Source organism: Danio rerio, chromosome 25, assembly GCF_052040795.2.
Source record: "Danio rerio strain M-AB ecotype USA chromosome 25, GRCz13ab, whole genome shotgun sequence".
NCBI classification, from domain to species: domain Eukaryota; kingdom Metazoa; phylum Chordata; class Actinopteri; order Cypriniformes; family Danionidae; genus Danio; species Danio rerio.
The window spans coordinates 30,912,657-30,927,879 of NC_141045.1; the positions used below are offsets into that span (position 1 = coordinate 30,912,657).

Here is a 15,223-nt window from a genome sequence, read left to right on the forward strand (position 1 = left end):
TTTTTTCAGGGTACATGTTACTCAATTTTATGTACTTTTAGCAGGTAGCAGTTCTTCTACTATGTCAATATTAATAATAATTAGTCAATAAAAATCATGACATATTATTTAATTTGTGAAGGTTAGATTTAGTAAAAAAAAGAAAATGTGAAGATACAGGAAATTCTATGTATTGCATTTTTATTGAACAAATAAAAAAACATCGTAAACTATTAATATAGGGATACATTTCAAGCTCAATACAACACATTAATCTGTTACATATATCCTACATAATATACAATTGAAACAATTTGGTGCATTTCATGATGTTGCCACATGCACCTTTTGTAGCACAAAAGCTAATATTTATGGATAAGTTTAACTCATTTTTTAATGTTTGTAGCCTAAATAAAATGTACCGAATTATTATGTATTGTATTTGGTAGCTTATATAATTTATGAAAATCTAACTATTTTTAATGTGTAGCCTTTAATACTCCCCTGAGTATTTTTTACAGTGAAATATACTATGAGCTTTTACAATTTAGAAACATGCATAATTATTTTTTTATGACTTAATAAAACTGAAACAGAAAAGGATGCAATTTAATATATAGTCAACTAAAGCCATTATGATAAGTCTGATATCATCATCAGACTAAGACAAAAAAATAAAACTAAATCTTTGGTGTCAAAATTTAGACTTACACAGAAATAATATACAATACATTTAGGTTTTATTTATTTATAGGATATATATTTTATGTTTACATATATAAATTTCATTGAGTGGCTAATGATATGTGACATATGCCACAATAACATTTCATCTACTGTTTCAAGTTTAAGAGCCCCGTGTGACATCACAATTTTTTTCATAACTTGTTTTGTATCACTTTCTCTAAGAAGTTTATTGAAATTATGTTATCTATGATATATGATTATTATTTACTTAGTATTTTGGGGGGGTTCAAACGTACCTTCAGTCACGAAAACAAGCATTTCAATAATTCGATTAACCAGACAGGTCACAATTTTTTATGTTGTTACAGCAATAGAAAATGCATACATTGTCATATGATTACATATCTGTTTTAATTTTGTAAACTTTAGGTACTACTTTACTTAAAAGTGTGTTATAATGCTTTCAAAAGACTTTTCCACATAATCACCAATGACACTGTCACATCACAGTAGATTCTTAAGGGTTAAAATAACAGGTCAGTTCATTTACTATAGTTTCGTTTACATGATAATTTCATGAGCTTATATAAACAATAACATTGTAAACAATGCTCTGTCTTGTGTATTTCAAGCAAACATAGTTGGAGTCCTGATCAGGGTACAATTTTAGGGAGCTGGTCGCTTGGGACATGGCTTTGAAGCAAATTTTTTTATAATGTCAAATTATAAGATATTACATCAATGACACTTACTTGTACATCATTATAAAATAATTTCTAAATTATTTAACATTTAAAAAAAATGTAGAAAATAAAAACATCTATATAAATTTGTTTTTTACTGTAACTATAGTCTAATCTATCATACTAATGTATAATGTAGCACAGTTAAATGTTTGTTACAAGAAATTGTGATACAATGACCAAGAAACGAATTATGTTCAATATATTGTATTAAGAATAATGTCTATTTGGATCGCTCTTAGTAACGTACCTCACACCTTAAGCAAGTCAAACTGGAATTAATTTTTCCAGAAAGATTTACTCTTGGGATCATTGGAACATGCAAGCCTTTCCACCACGTCAAGGTGGCGATCCTTCGGAAAGGAAATTCACTCTCCATTCATTCTTTATCTAACACTCTCTCTTGCACACACAAACAAACACACCCATCTGCTCTAACACATACACTCACACATACACACAATAAGTAGGCACAAACATATAACAAATTTATTTCCATTCATTGTATTGATGATATCTAACTATTTTTATGTTGGAAATGTTATAGAAAGATATTATCATTTCTATTTTAAAACACAATACACTGGGTCATGATAGCTGTAATATGTCTGTAGAACTCCTGCTATGACATTTGTTGGTGCACCACTTATAAAGACTGGATCCAAAAGACTGTTGTTTACAGTTGTTCCAGTACTGATCACTTGGGTATAACCTTTCTCTTGAAACAACTTCAGAATTGGTTTTTTGCCAGTGGATAGCTGATCTTCATTAAAATCTCCACATATTATAATAGGCTTGAAATCTATGATTTCAAGAGATGTCAAAAGAGCATTGAGATTTAACAAAAACTCTGTTAGATTGTAGCTGGGTGGTCTGTAGATCACTACAAGAAGTGCCTGTTTTGGTGCTTCAATCTTCAAAACCAAATATTCCAGATCCGTAACATTCTGCATATACATCAGAGGACGAGCTTTGTAGCTATTCTTCACATAAATGGCAACACCACCACCATTCTTGTTGGCCAAATCTGCATAATTTGTGTATGATACATGCCTGTTGCGTGTGTACATACTGAATCCATTTAACTGCAAGTGGTCCGGAACAGCTGAGCCAGACAAATGTGTTTCAGTGAGACACAAAACATCAGACAATAGAAGCTCATGGTGGCATTTTAAATCCTCCATATGACACTGAAGACCCTCTGTGTTATGGTGAATAATTTTAAGACCTGACGTTACACTTGGATCTTTTAATATGTGTAACATTGGCTGCACATTGGAAAAATTAGCTTTTGTCATGTTTTCCAAGGACTCATTTATTTGTGGATCACAAAATATTTTTTTTTCTTCGAAATCAACAATGTGCAATCTGCTGAGTGTTGTTGTTCTGCTCAGTGCAACATATGCCATGCCTGGTTCAAATATGCGCTTCAAAGACACAACAGCACAATCTGTGGTCATTCCTTGCACTTTATGAATTGTGCATGCAAAAGCAAGCTTCATCGGAAATTGTCTACGAACTGCTCCCTTTCTTTTTAAAGGTTCTTCTGATCTTTCAATATAGACAATGTTGCTATCTTCATCAGGCGCTTTCATGCGATGTTTCTGTCCAGCATTCACATTATCCACATGCAAGCCAATTAACTGAACATACTGAAGACTTTCACGGTTCTGAGTTGTTATTTTGGCCACAGTGCCAAACGTACCATTAACTAATCCATCTTCTACATCTATATTTCTAGTAAGCATCACTCGTGCACCAATAGCAATCTGTAATCTGTCATTAAGGTCACATTTGTCTCCTTTAAATGGCGTACCTTGCCTTTTCATCTCACCTGTCTTAGGGTCTTTTCTGTAATCATCTGCATTAATGGTAACAATATTAGAATACTGCGAGGATAATGCTTCTGTGTTGTGAGTGTCTACTTCTTTATTGGTTGCAAAGATGTGTAGTGCATCTTTTGGACACTCTTCAAGAGAGGATCTTATCACTGGTTCTAACATGCACTTATCTTCATCATTCAGCTTCTCATGCTTCTGTTTTATTCTCAGTCTATTCAGAAGCTGAGCATAAGCAAGATCGTCTTTCTGTCTCATGATCTGTGTCAAAGTTATTATTTGGAAATTATCTTTCCAAAAGTCCAACACATGATTTTCAAACACACAGAGGGGTTTTGCTCTTCCAAGAGGAGGTAACTGCCCAAAGTCACCAACTGTTAAAATACATAAACCTCCAAAAACTTTCTGGTTTCCTTTAATTTGCTGCAGTCTCCAGTTCACATACGCAAACAATTGTTTAGACACCATAGATATTTCATCAATAATTAAGATCTTTGCATTAGAAAAGTCTGCCCTGAGGTCATCTAAACTGTTTCCAAGACCTTGGTATGGAGGCTTTAAATTTCTTGGGAGCTTTAGGAGACAGTGCAGTGTTTTTCCTAAGATATTAAATGCTGCAGTACCTGTGAATGCTGCTAAAAGAACAGTTGGCTTAGAAATGTCTGTATGCTCTTGTGTGTTTGGAAGTCTACGCAGTATTTTGGATGCCTCTGCATAAATTGATTTAATGACATGTGATTTCCCAACTCCAGCACCTCCATTTAAAAAATACAAAAACTGTTCAGGATTTTTACCAGAAACAGATCTTTTACACCAGTCTCGCACAGCATAAAATATAGATGACTGTTCCTGATTCAAGCTCTGAAACATTTTGCGTATCTGTGCAGAATTCAACTGGGTAGTTTCTATCACTGGCATACTAGTGTTACTGACAGAGGTTGATGCTGAGTATTCAGGAATGTCATCCTGCTCATTCACATCATTTGGATCAATTGGTTCACGTTCCATGATGCTTTCCAATCGAATCAACTCATTTGCTGGTGCCAATGTAGACCATGCATCTTCAACTGGACCATGTTGTTCAAAATCTTCAATTGCTTTTTCTATGGCTTCGTTATGTTTTTCATATATCAGACGATTTGAATTTACAATCTTGAACACACTCTCCAGTTCTTCAGTGCCTGGTAGTTTTACTGAAGCAAAACTATAAAATGATTCATATGTTGGAAATCGTGTGGACTTAAGTTGTTCATCTTTACGGTATGGTAGGTAAAGTTTCAAAAGTGTTCCATAAAACTTTTCTGCACTTTTTTCTTGTGAAAAACGAGCAGATCTTATAACAGCACCTTTCCCCCTAACTCTTTTCTGTATATGTCCCATATTTCTTTGAAGTGGCAACACAGTTTTACCCTTTGTCTGTTTTGAATACACAATGCGGTATTCACTGGCAAATTCTGCCATGCACATGTTTTCAAATTCTTCTCTGTTTGGTCTGGCCTTATATTTGTCAGGCCATCCTGTCATCCAGACATTTTCCAAGTCAGGGTCCATGTTCTTCAAGCATTTCATTGGTAAACTCATCTTTACAGCATTGTCATCAGTAGGTATGAATATAACAGTGCGTGAAGATGATTTTAATTTCAGGCTGCATGTACGAGCAACTGCCTCTTGAGCGCTGACCTCTCTATTCTTTGCATAGGCATTCATGACCTGCTTCATGCACTCACGGTCAGATAGATTATCATGGCTTGAGTCCTTCATCACTGTCTTGAGGTAATTACTCATATCATGCTCAGCCTTTGAAATGTATGAGAGAATGTACATTATACAGCTGTAGGGGTTCAGAATAAACTGTATGTCCATATTTGCATCCCAAGATCTTAACAAAACAGGATTATAACCATTAACCCAGCAGTCCTGTGGTCTCCTTTTCATAATTATTATACTTGAGGTAGACAGAGCATCAATATAATTTTCATAATCCTCATATGTCATGTTGGCTTTAAGAAGAAGCTGTGTAATGGTTTCAAAACTCTGAGTTGAGTCATTCAATAAATCCCATACTTTCTGAAGCTCAGCTTTAGCTTTTGTCAAATAATCATGTTCTTCTATTGATTCATCTTGATCATCAGAATTCTGTGCAGGAGGAGGTTTTGGTCTGGTTACTATGGTCTGGTTAATGGGTGGTTTGGGAAATCCAAACCTGCAGTGTTTCTTGTTTTTTCTACAAGATTTTGAGTGGTTACGGCTGTGCATCTGTACTTCTGTTACAATTTTATGCAGTTCTGGATCTTGGTTTGGGTCTGGCAATTTACATGAGATGTATTTATCAATGAAATCGCAAACATCCTGATCCGGATCGGTTTCAAACTGTGGAGCATCTTTAACCCAAAATAAACAGTGAATATGTGGAGAACCACGCTGCTGGAACTCAACTCTGTAAAAAAAATCAACAACCTCACCAATAGGTTGAGCAGGGGACATGATTAGATCTCTCATTAATGCTTCAACTCGTTTTTCAAACATTCTCATGGCTGTGACTGGATTGCTACGCAGAATTTCACATTTTTCAGACCAGTCTAACTCAGAGAAGTTTATAGTTTCACCCTGTTGTGATTTAATAGCAGTAATGACTTCAGGCCATCTCATCTCAGCAGCACTAAATGTACAGAAAAACGTAGGCGTTCCTAGTTGTCTCAGCATGGCAAACAAATCACGAAGTGTTTTCTCCCAGTATGCTGGAGTTCCTCTTAATGGTTGCATGAAACGTGTTGCCTCCTTATTATTGACAAGTTTCTCTAATTCTTGTTTGTCCTGCAGCAGTGAACAGTTTATTCTGCGACCATCACGAGTCATAGGCTTTGCTTTCCTCAGTTGAATAGATATACTAGACATGGCCATGTGCATTTCAGTCACAAATTGTGCAAAGAAAATGTAGTTGGTATCTCGTGCACAACGATTGTCAATAGAGAAGAGCCTTGTATTAAAATACCTACTAGGAGAGATGCGTTTTTCTCTGTCAGGCTCATCAATAGTGTTCTTACCATCAGGAAACTGCACTGGAAATGCCATAGACTCAAGCTTTGGAATTTTAAACATGCTTACAGGACTGTTACTTTCCGCTGGAGCAATGCAAAAAATACCATCATCATAAGATAACAGCTGCTGACCAAAATCTGGAGGCTGAAGACATGTATCCAAAGCAAAGCCTTCTGAGTGCTGTTCTGCACTAGTGTCTTCACTTGAATCATTGTGTTCATTGTCATTATTTGCAATTTCAGCATTCTCATTTGCACTCCTGTCCTCAGAGTCCATTTCCTCATCAGAAGCATTGATATCATTTGATTGTTCATGTTCATTTAATATCTCTTCTTCTGAGACTTCTGAATTTATAATTATATCTTTATACTCTGCATTGATGTCTTTAAGCTTTCCTAAAGCACACAAAACATTATGCATGTTCAAAGTCTGAAACTGATAGTGGCCTTTGTAGCACAGACGTCTTTTCAATTTTACCATTAACAGTTGTGATTCACTTCTGGGTCTAGGTAAGGTATTTACTGTTGTTTCAACTTCAGATGCAACAGAAATTACAGCTCCTTTAATAGCTCTCTGTTGACCTTTTGGAAGTGTTAAAATTTTAGCAAAGGGGATGTACTTTGCAATAACATGTCTTTCAAGAATATTCAGATCACAGAGTTCTGTAGGGATGGGAGTGAATTGAAGGTTATTAGCTAGAGCAATGTCAGGCATTGCACCTCTCAGTATAGTAGTATGGCAGCAATGACAGATCCATTCTGTTTTCATTTCCTCCAAAAGACACGGATTAGGGCAGTCAGAGCACAAGTGAACATACTTTCCAGTCAAGCAAAGTGAAGCTACCATCAGATTCTTTTCATAACTCTCACGATTACATCTACGCACTTGATTTAAGAAAAGTGCTCTTGCACAGCATGTACAAACATAAGTTGGCCCCTGTTTTATAGCTTCCTTAAAAGTACTCAATGCTCTTAACAATTCTGGTTCTAGTACTACATTAGGTTGAGTATCTTGTAATATTTCTCTACATTGCTGCATGAGATAAATTTTTCTGTATTTCTCTTGTATGTGTTTTGCACATTGTATCTTGTGAAGTGTCTGGAAGAAAGATCTACTTTTTTGTGTTTTGAATAAACAATATAGTTTTTGACGAAACCGAAAATGAGCATCAGAGTGATAACGCTTTTTAAAAATTTCCTTTCTTTGTGCATAGAATTTAGAATCATTTCTACATCTACTTGTATAATGACCCTTTTGACTTTTTCTAAATATAGGATCTTTTAAATATTTATCAACAATATATTGCTTATGCTGTACATTATATTTTGCACTAGTCCAGTACATTTGCATCATACGTTTCCTTTGACGCTCTCTAAATTGATCATTTTCCCTGTAATTGTCAGTAATATACCTTTTTTGACGCGCTCTAAACTGATCATTTTCCCTGTAATTGTCAGAAATATACCTTTTTTGACGCGCTCTAAACTGATCATTTTCCCTGTAATTGTCAGTAATATACTTTTTTTGACGCGCTCTAAACTGATCATTTTCCCTGTAATTGTCAGTAATATACCTTTTTTGACGCGCTCTAAACTGATCATTTTCCCTGTAATTGTCAGAAATATACCTTTTTTGACGCGCTCTAAACTGATCATTTTTCCTGTAATTGTCAGTAATATACCTTTTTTGACGCGCTCTAAACTGATCATTTTCCCTGTAATTGTCAGAAATATACCTTTTTTGACGCGCTCTAAACTGATCATTTTCCCTGTAATTGTCAGTAATATACCTTTTTTTACGCTCTCTGTATTGATAATTTTCCCGATAATTTTCAGTCATATAGCTTTTTTGACGCTCTCTAAATTGATCATTTGTCCTATAACTTTCAGTTATATAACTTTTCTGTCGCTTTCTGAATTGATCATCATTATTGTAATTTTTAATTATATAATATTTCTGTCTTTCCCTGAACTTTTCATTATTCCTGTACATGAAGGTCTGTGTTTTCTTCTTTTGCTCTCTATATTTTTCATTCTTTCTGTAGTTCTCGTTTGCACAACTCTTTTTTCTTTGTCTACATTCCTCATTACTTTTATAATGAAGTTTCACTGCTTTTTTGTGTGCTTCTCTATATATACTATTAGTCCAATAAGCATTCCTCACAACATCATTATGTCTTTTCCTGTAATCATTACTTTTCATTTTTTTCTCATGAACAGGGTTTCTTTTAACCACTGTTTTCCTCCATTCTCTATAGTAAGCCTTTTTCTTTTGGTTCTGGTTCAGTTTTTTTAATTGCTGATTTTGGTGTGGCATAGTTAATGTGGGTCTAATAAAGGTTTCATCAGTAAGCTGTTCAGCTTGGTGTGGCACAGTTAATGTGGTTCTAATTAAGGTTTTATCAGTAAGCTGTTCAGCTGAATCTTGTTGTTGTTGACATGGCTGTGAAATATCAGCAGTATCTTGATTGCTTAACAGACCTATGTTGTTGACTGAAAACTGTACATTAGGTTGCTCACAGTTCTTCAGGGAGCCTCCATGACTTTCGACTAATATGTTAATAAATGAGACTGGCAATATATCAAATTGTTCCTGATCCTTCAAAGACAAACATCCTTGAAACAGCAACAGGAGCCTGTCTATCATATCTTTCAAATGATGAAAGGTCAGCATCACAGCTGTACCTCTGCTCACATCAGCAGACATGCCATCTTTTGTTCTGCTATGACAATCAAAATAACCAAACCTGCCAAAGCGATCTCTAAACACAGCAATACACGTTTGTCCACACAGCAGTAGCGCATCATTAACATCCTTCCTGAGACACTCCAGAGTATTCTCAAGATTTCCATATTCTCCTAAAGTTGGTGTATCTTTCAAAAGTCCAAACTTCACTGGATGTTTCAGGATCTTATAGCACAAAGTGTTTGTTTCAATTGTGTCTGGGAGCTCGTCAAAATTTAAATAATTATCCACAAATTTTCCTTTACTCAACAATGTTTGTTTAACACTAGTGTAAACAGCATCGCCTTTCTCTAAAATACAATCTAAATCCCGACTCTTTATCTCATTGCATTCATTATGAACTGCTAAGAACATTAATGAATTACAGGTACACTGGCGGCCTCTGGAATATTCTTTGTACCTAAGATCAGTTTGACAGTGTGATGCTGCAATAGAAACATACAGGTTTGCATCATTCTTACCTGATAGGGAGCTGGTACTGCTACTGGTGCCTAATGAAGCTTCCAATTTTCTGCGTTGTTTTTGACTTTCACTGCGCTTTCCTTTCCGTGGCATCGTATTGTTTCAACACTGGAAATTGATTGCAAACAATATACAACCGAAGTGTTTAGTACAATTTGTATAAATATATGCTGAAAATGTATTAAACTTTAAAACTGTTTGTTATTTATTATGATGACAAGTTGATGCACTTGTGAAATCAACAGCCTTTGAGGAGAGTGCAAATTTACCTCTCTTTTACAATTTTAAAGAAATGTTTTACCTCTGTTTGAGATCATAATTTAGGTTTAGGTACAATCTTTTCAGATTGACATTTATAAGTAATCATAGATCAATATTTGGGATAATTTTATGACCCCCTTTTAAAGATACTTAAGAAAGCTTAGCTTAGATGGTCTATGAGTTAGAAGCAAAATGTTGCAAGGCAAGCAGTGCAGTAGCATGAGCATGAAACATGAGAAAGAATGAAACCAGACAGAAGCATAGATGTAATTAGTATGCTAGATAAAAGTTTGAATGTGAAAATAAAGGTATGAACAGGAAAGGATACGACAGGTGAGGACAAACACACATATAAAAAATTAGCATTAGTCACAGTTCAATGCAAACTGATATAACTGTACATAAATAACAAATATATTTACTTCATTATATAAGATATACACTAAACCCTAAATACCCACAAACGTATGACCTGAAAATTACTTCATTATCAGCTTTTAGAAAATATTCAATACATTTATATTGAAAATGTTAACACTGACATACAAAATGCACACAATGAACAACACAAATATGTTTTACAAATGTACTTATTTTCAGGCTAAATTACTCAATATAAGCTTGTCTATCAATTTTTTTTGTTCAATTAATAAGTACATCTTTTTTAACAGGTTTTTTTTTTCAACCGAATTTAACTTTTGACATTTTCATAATATCTACAAGACTTTATCCAAATTTGTAATAGTTAAGTAATTCATATTATATATCCATTTCCTATTGATATATGTTTATCTAATGTACATTTTGCCGGAATCAAATACTTACAGTTTATATTCTTGTCACGTTACTATAAAGCCTCCGCGACTACGGAAATCACCACCTGGTGGCGGCTGGGTTCAGATTTGTTGGTACATTTGATGAATATAGATACTTGCCGCCACAGTATAGATAACGAATCGCGGCCGAAAATAGCACACCATCTCTTATAACGCACGCATATCAAGATCAACATATAAACAAAGCCACTCACGTAGCCCAGTTAAATGGTTGCCGACAATATCTGCACTTAAACAAAGCATTTCAACATAAACATTTTAACCTTCTCTTCTTCAATATGAATCCATGTTATAAAGACACGATTAACACAATCACCTTAGTGTTTAAAAACAGTGACAGCCTGGGAAATGACCAGCTAAAACCAACATGGCCAGCTTCTGGTTGAAGTACATTAAACCACTACTTATAATACATCGGCAGGCTTCGATGGGGAAAACACTAAATTTGATATTGTTCACATTATCTTTTGAATAAGGACACACTCTTTTTACAATAGTTAGAGTTAATTATAAAGTTTCACAAAACAATTCTCTCATCTGTACATTAAGCCACATTAAACACTTTTCAAGCTGAGCGTTGTAAATTGACCGTGACAAACCCGTGCTAATCTTACAAACTTTTAATATTCTATAAAAATAAATAAGTAGACCAATTAGTGTTAACACGCATTTCTTTATATTGCTCACACGTTATACAACGTTACAAAAACATACTTTTCTACGTTTTTTTAACATACCGTCGCTTTAACGTTATGTTGTTCATAATACAGCTTATAACCGTCCACTGATTAGATCAGTACGAAAATCACGTACAAAATAATACAAGTAGTGTAACTTACATGTTTTCTTCCACTGCCTCCACGAACAATCCTTGACGAGTACACGACAACTTACCTCTGTTAAAAGGCTAATTTATACTCGACGCGTCCGCTAGTTCGCTTGAGTGGGCGCGGCGAATGTGACGTCATCGCGGTGTTTCCGGAAGTTCCCTTTGTGCGCGAGATTTCAGCTCGCGAAGCGCACGAAATTTTTGATGACTCGAGCGAACAGTTCACACAGCGCCGCATTTGATTTGAGTTAAATATGAATCACTTTGAAGAGATTTTGCCTGACAACAGGTACACCTGTACAGACATCTTCATGATCCGTCCATGCCTGATCAGAGGGAGAACCATATGACCAATAATGATTGGCTAGAAATTGCAAAAACCGTAGGAAAGTTTTTGTACAAAAGTTTAGAAAAACTTGAGGGATAAGTTTGTTGAAACCAAAAAGAGAAGCCATGCAACAGTGGAGATATATGTAATTTTAATACACAATTACAGAACATGTTTTCCACCATTCATAGGTTTTACACTGATAAATATATTACTATTTTGAATTTAAACAATCTAATAGTTACACAACTAGAATGAAGTAACAAATTATTCCCAGCGGCAGGACGTTGACGTGCTGAGGCGCTATTTTATGAACATGTACGTGTTTAGAAAGAAAGATCTAGCATAAAAAAGATTCTATGAGAACTACAGCACAGCAAGTTAATTCAATTAATATTTTTAAAATACAAGTTAATATTTAAATTTTAAAGATACACAAATAAGTCAAATATACATGCAACCTATATTTGAAAATTTTTCCAAAAAGTTTATATAAATATGATGACATAGAATATATTTAAGAGGTCCAAGGAACATTTCCAGATTTTGATGAATAGGCTACTTTATGATGATTCTTTACATTAAAGTACAGAAGTTTTTTTACTTTATAAGAACAGTGTCATTTTAATTAACTTTTAAAAGCCACATTTTACACAACTACTTATTTTTTACCTCTAGACACAGTGCAGTGTTAATGTTCAAAAATTTATAATGATATTATAGTGGCTGACAATAGTCAATATTCATAATAATAGGAATTAATCTGCCTTGTTTTTAAACTGTGCTGAGCTATAACTGCTTAATTAGGCCTGCTTCGCAGCTGTATTTTAATACTGTAGCTTTATGATGGTACTTGGAGAGACATGTTTTTACTGAGCCACCACCCTACTTAATCAAAAGTTTGAGAAACACTCCTTTACAATATCCTGTTTTACTACCACAAGCACACAATTAAAATTCTAGATTTTTTTCAGTTGTCGTCTCCTATTAAATACATTTATAATCAAGCACTTCAATACTATGATTAACAAAAAACCTACCTCACTATATGATTGCATTTAAAACAAAGTAGTTGAAATTCTTATCAAACATGTAGACGTTCTCTTTCATTTTACCAGTTTGATGTACATTTATGCATTTTACTGGACTTTTTTCACAGATTACATTTTCACATTACTTTTTTAACAAATATACATTATCGGTTTTGTATTTACTCTTTATAACAATACTACACTTTTCTTACACACATCCTTGTAATATTGTGTCTGTTGTACTTAATCATAAGCTAACAATATGCCCTCTCATGCCCTGTCCCCACACTTTTACACTTTCATTGTCTCTGCTCTCCTTTCTCCCTCATTACAGATAGCATGTCTGACCACAATCAACACCTATTGTGTCTTTCTTTTGATATAACAGCCTATTGATGACAATAACTTAAAGCACACTCACACTATCGCTCATTCCCGGATCGTTTGTGAAGCGTGAATGCTCTGAATCAAGCTCAGGCACAGTGAGCATGGTTCACATTAGATCATAAGAAACTGACCGTAAAGTCAGATATATATATATATATATATATATATATATATATATATATATATATATATATATATATATATATATATATATATATATATATATATGTGTGTGTGTGTGTGTGTGTGTCTATATATAAAGACAACAATTAGTTTGAAGGCAATAATTTATAGCATTTTAAAATTAATGTTTTCATCTTTTCAAATTTTCTCTGTCATTTTAATAAGAGCAAACTAACTGTTATTTTAAAACTATTACTGTACTTTAACTATTTACTGCACAGTTTGTGCTGCACATTATATTTATCTCAGTGTTTGCTTGCTTAAGTGATGTTTGCCAAGTTTTGCAAGAGAACTCCAGAAAAATATGTTGCTCTCCATGAACTATATGTGTAATTCTATAGTTGCAGGTACTTTTAGTGACCAAAGCCATCCTTTTTTCAGCTTTTAAAAAATGTTACGTTACATTGTTACATGTTAGGATATTTATAAAATGTGTTCATAATTTTTTAAAGACCATATTACCAAAAATAATATGTTAGAATTAGTCAGTGTATTTTCCATCATGTATCATTGTGCGATCAAAAGTATTTCATTTAAATGTTTAAACTGTAAACTGTCAATACTATTACCACAAATACAAAATGAAAACGTTTAAAGATTTGGCATATTGTCATCATATATAAATACACACACACACACACACACACGCACACACACACATATATATCAACATATATATGTTGAAATATATAATTATTAGCCCACCCTTTAAATTTTTTTTTTCCTTTATTAAATATTTCCCAAATTATGTTTAACAGATCAAATAAATTTTCACAGTATGTCTGATAATATATTTTTTTTCTTCTAGAGAAAGTCTTATTTGGGTTTTTTTCCTGCTAGAATGATCGCAGTTTTTAATTTTTTAAACATCATTTTAAGGTCAATATTATTAGCCCCTTTAAGCAATTTTTTTTTCAGATAGTCTACAGAACAAACTATCAATATGCATTAACTTGCCTCATTACCCTAACCTGCCTAGTTAACCTAATTAACCTATTAATTTAAATGTCACTTTAAACTGTATACGTGTCTTTATAAATATCTAGTCTAATATGATTTACTGTCATCATGGCTAAGATCAAATAAATCAGTTATTAGAGATGAGTTAATAAAACTATTATGATTAGAAATGTGCTGAAAAAAAATCGTCTCCCCGTTAAACAGAAATTGGGAGAAAAATAAACAGACGGGCTATTCAGGGGGGCTAATAATTTTGACTTTAACTAATATATATATATATATATATATATTGTATAATATATTATATAATATATATATAATATTGTTTAAAAAATGGTGTTACAAAATTGTGATTTACACATTTGCCACATTGGCTTTCTCTTCTTCCTTCCTTGCTCCTGACAGGGATGGAGGGAGGAAGTTGTAGCCACCTAGTAATGCCTTTTTATTAGTATGGACATTTATCATCACTGCATCTGTGATTAAAAGATATACAGGTAATTAGTAGTGATCAAGAGTAAAATTCATAATTTTCAGTCATGATATACTGACCTCTTCTGTGCCGAGCTTGTTTGATCTTACTCAAGGATCTTGTTGTGGACTGTCAAAGAAACAAACATACAAAAGTGTATAGTTTTTTTTATCTTCACTAGAATCAATGTAAACATTAATGACAACAATCCAGAAAAAAAAACACGAAATAAACATTATACCCCCTTGAGCTGAAGCCCAAACATTCTATTTAAAACCTAGACATCACTGTACGATTACAGATGCTTTTGATTTACTTCGAGTCAGATAAAAGACAAAACAATACATGTTCATGTACAAACAAGTTCATGAAACCAATCAGATAGTTGCAAGTTGCTAAACACTGTTAATCTACCCGTGTGGAAAATGTTTAATGATGATGAT

The 15,223-nt window shown here is 33.7% G+C and overlaps 1 protein-coding gene across 11 annotated transcripts; it reads right to left on the reverse strand.

The window, feature by feature from the left end:
* Positions 1-1,773: 1,773 nt before the first annotated feature.
* LOC147837867 (uncharacterized) lies at positions 1,774-11,477 on the reverse strand. 11 transcript variants are annotated; one of them, XM_087312742.1, is made up of 4 exons: positions 11,430-11,477; positions 8,705-9,601; positions 8,076-8,638; positions 1,774-7,859 (listed from the first exon to the last, which is right to left on the reverse strand). In XM_087312742.1, exons 2-4 carry the CDS (start codon positions 9,584-9,586, stop codon positions 1,973-1,975), a joined length of 7,332 nt encoding a protein of 2,443 aa, XP_087168868.1. In that variant the 5' UTR covers positions 9,587-9,601; positions 11,430-11,477; the 3' UTR covers positions 1,774-1,972. The 11 variants fall into 11 exon arrangements, with proteins under 11 accessions (XP_087168868.1, XP_087168867.1, XP_087168872.1 ...); XM_087312741.1 differs by having other exon boundaries at positions 1,774-7,697; positions 7,914-8,638; XM_087312746.1 differs by lacking the exon at positions 8,076-8,638 and having other exon boundaries at positions 1,774-5,684; positions 9,493-9,601.
* Between the last annotated feature and the right edge of the window lie 3,746 nt (positions 11,478-15,223).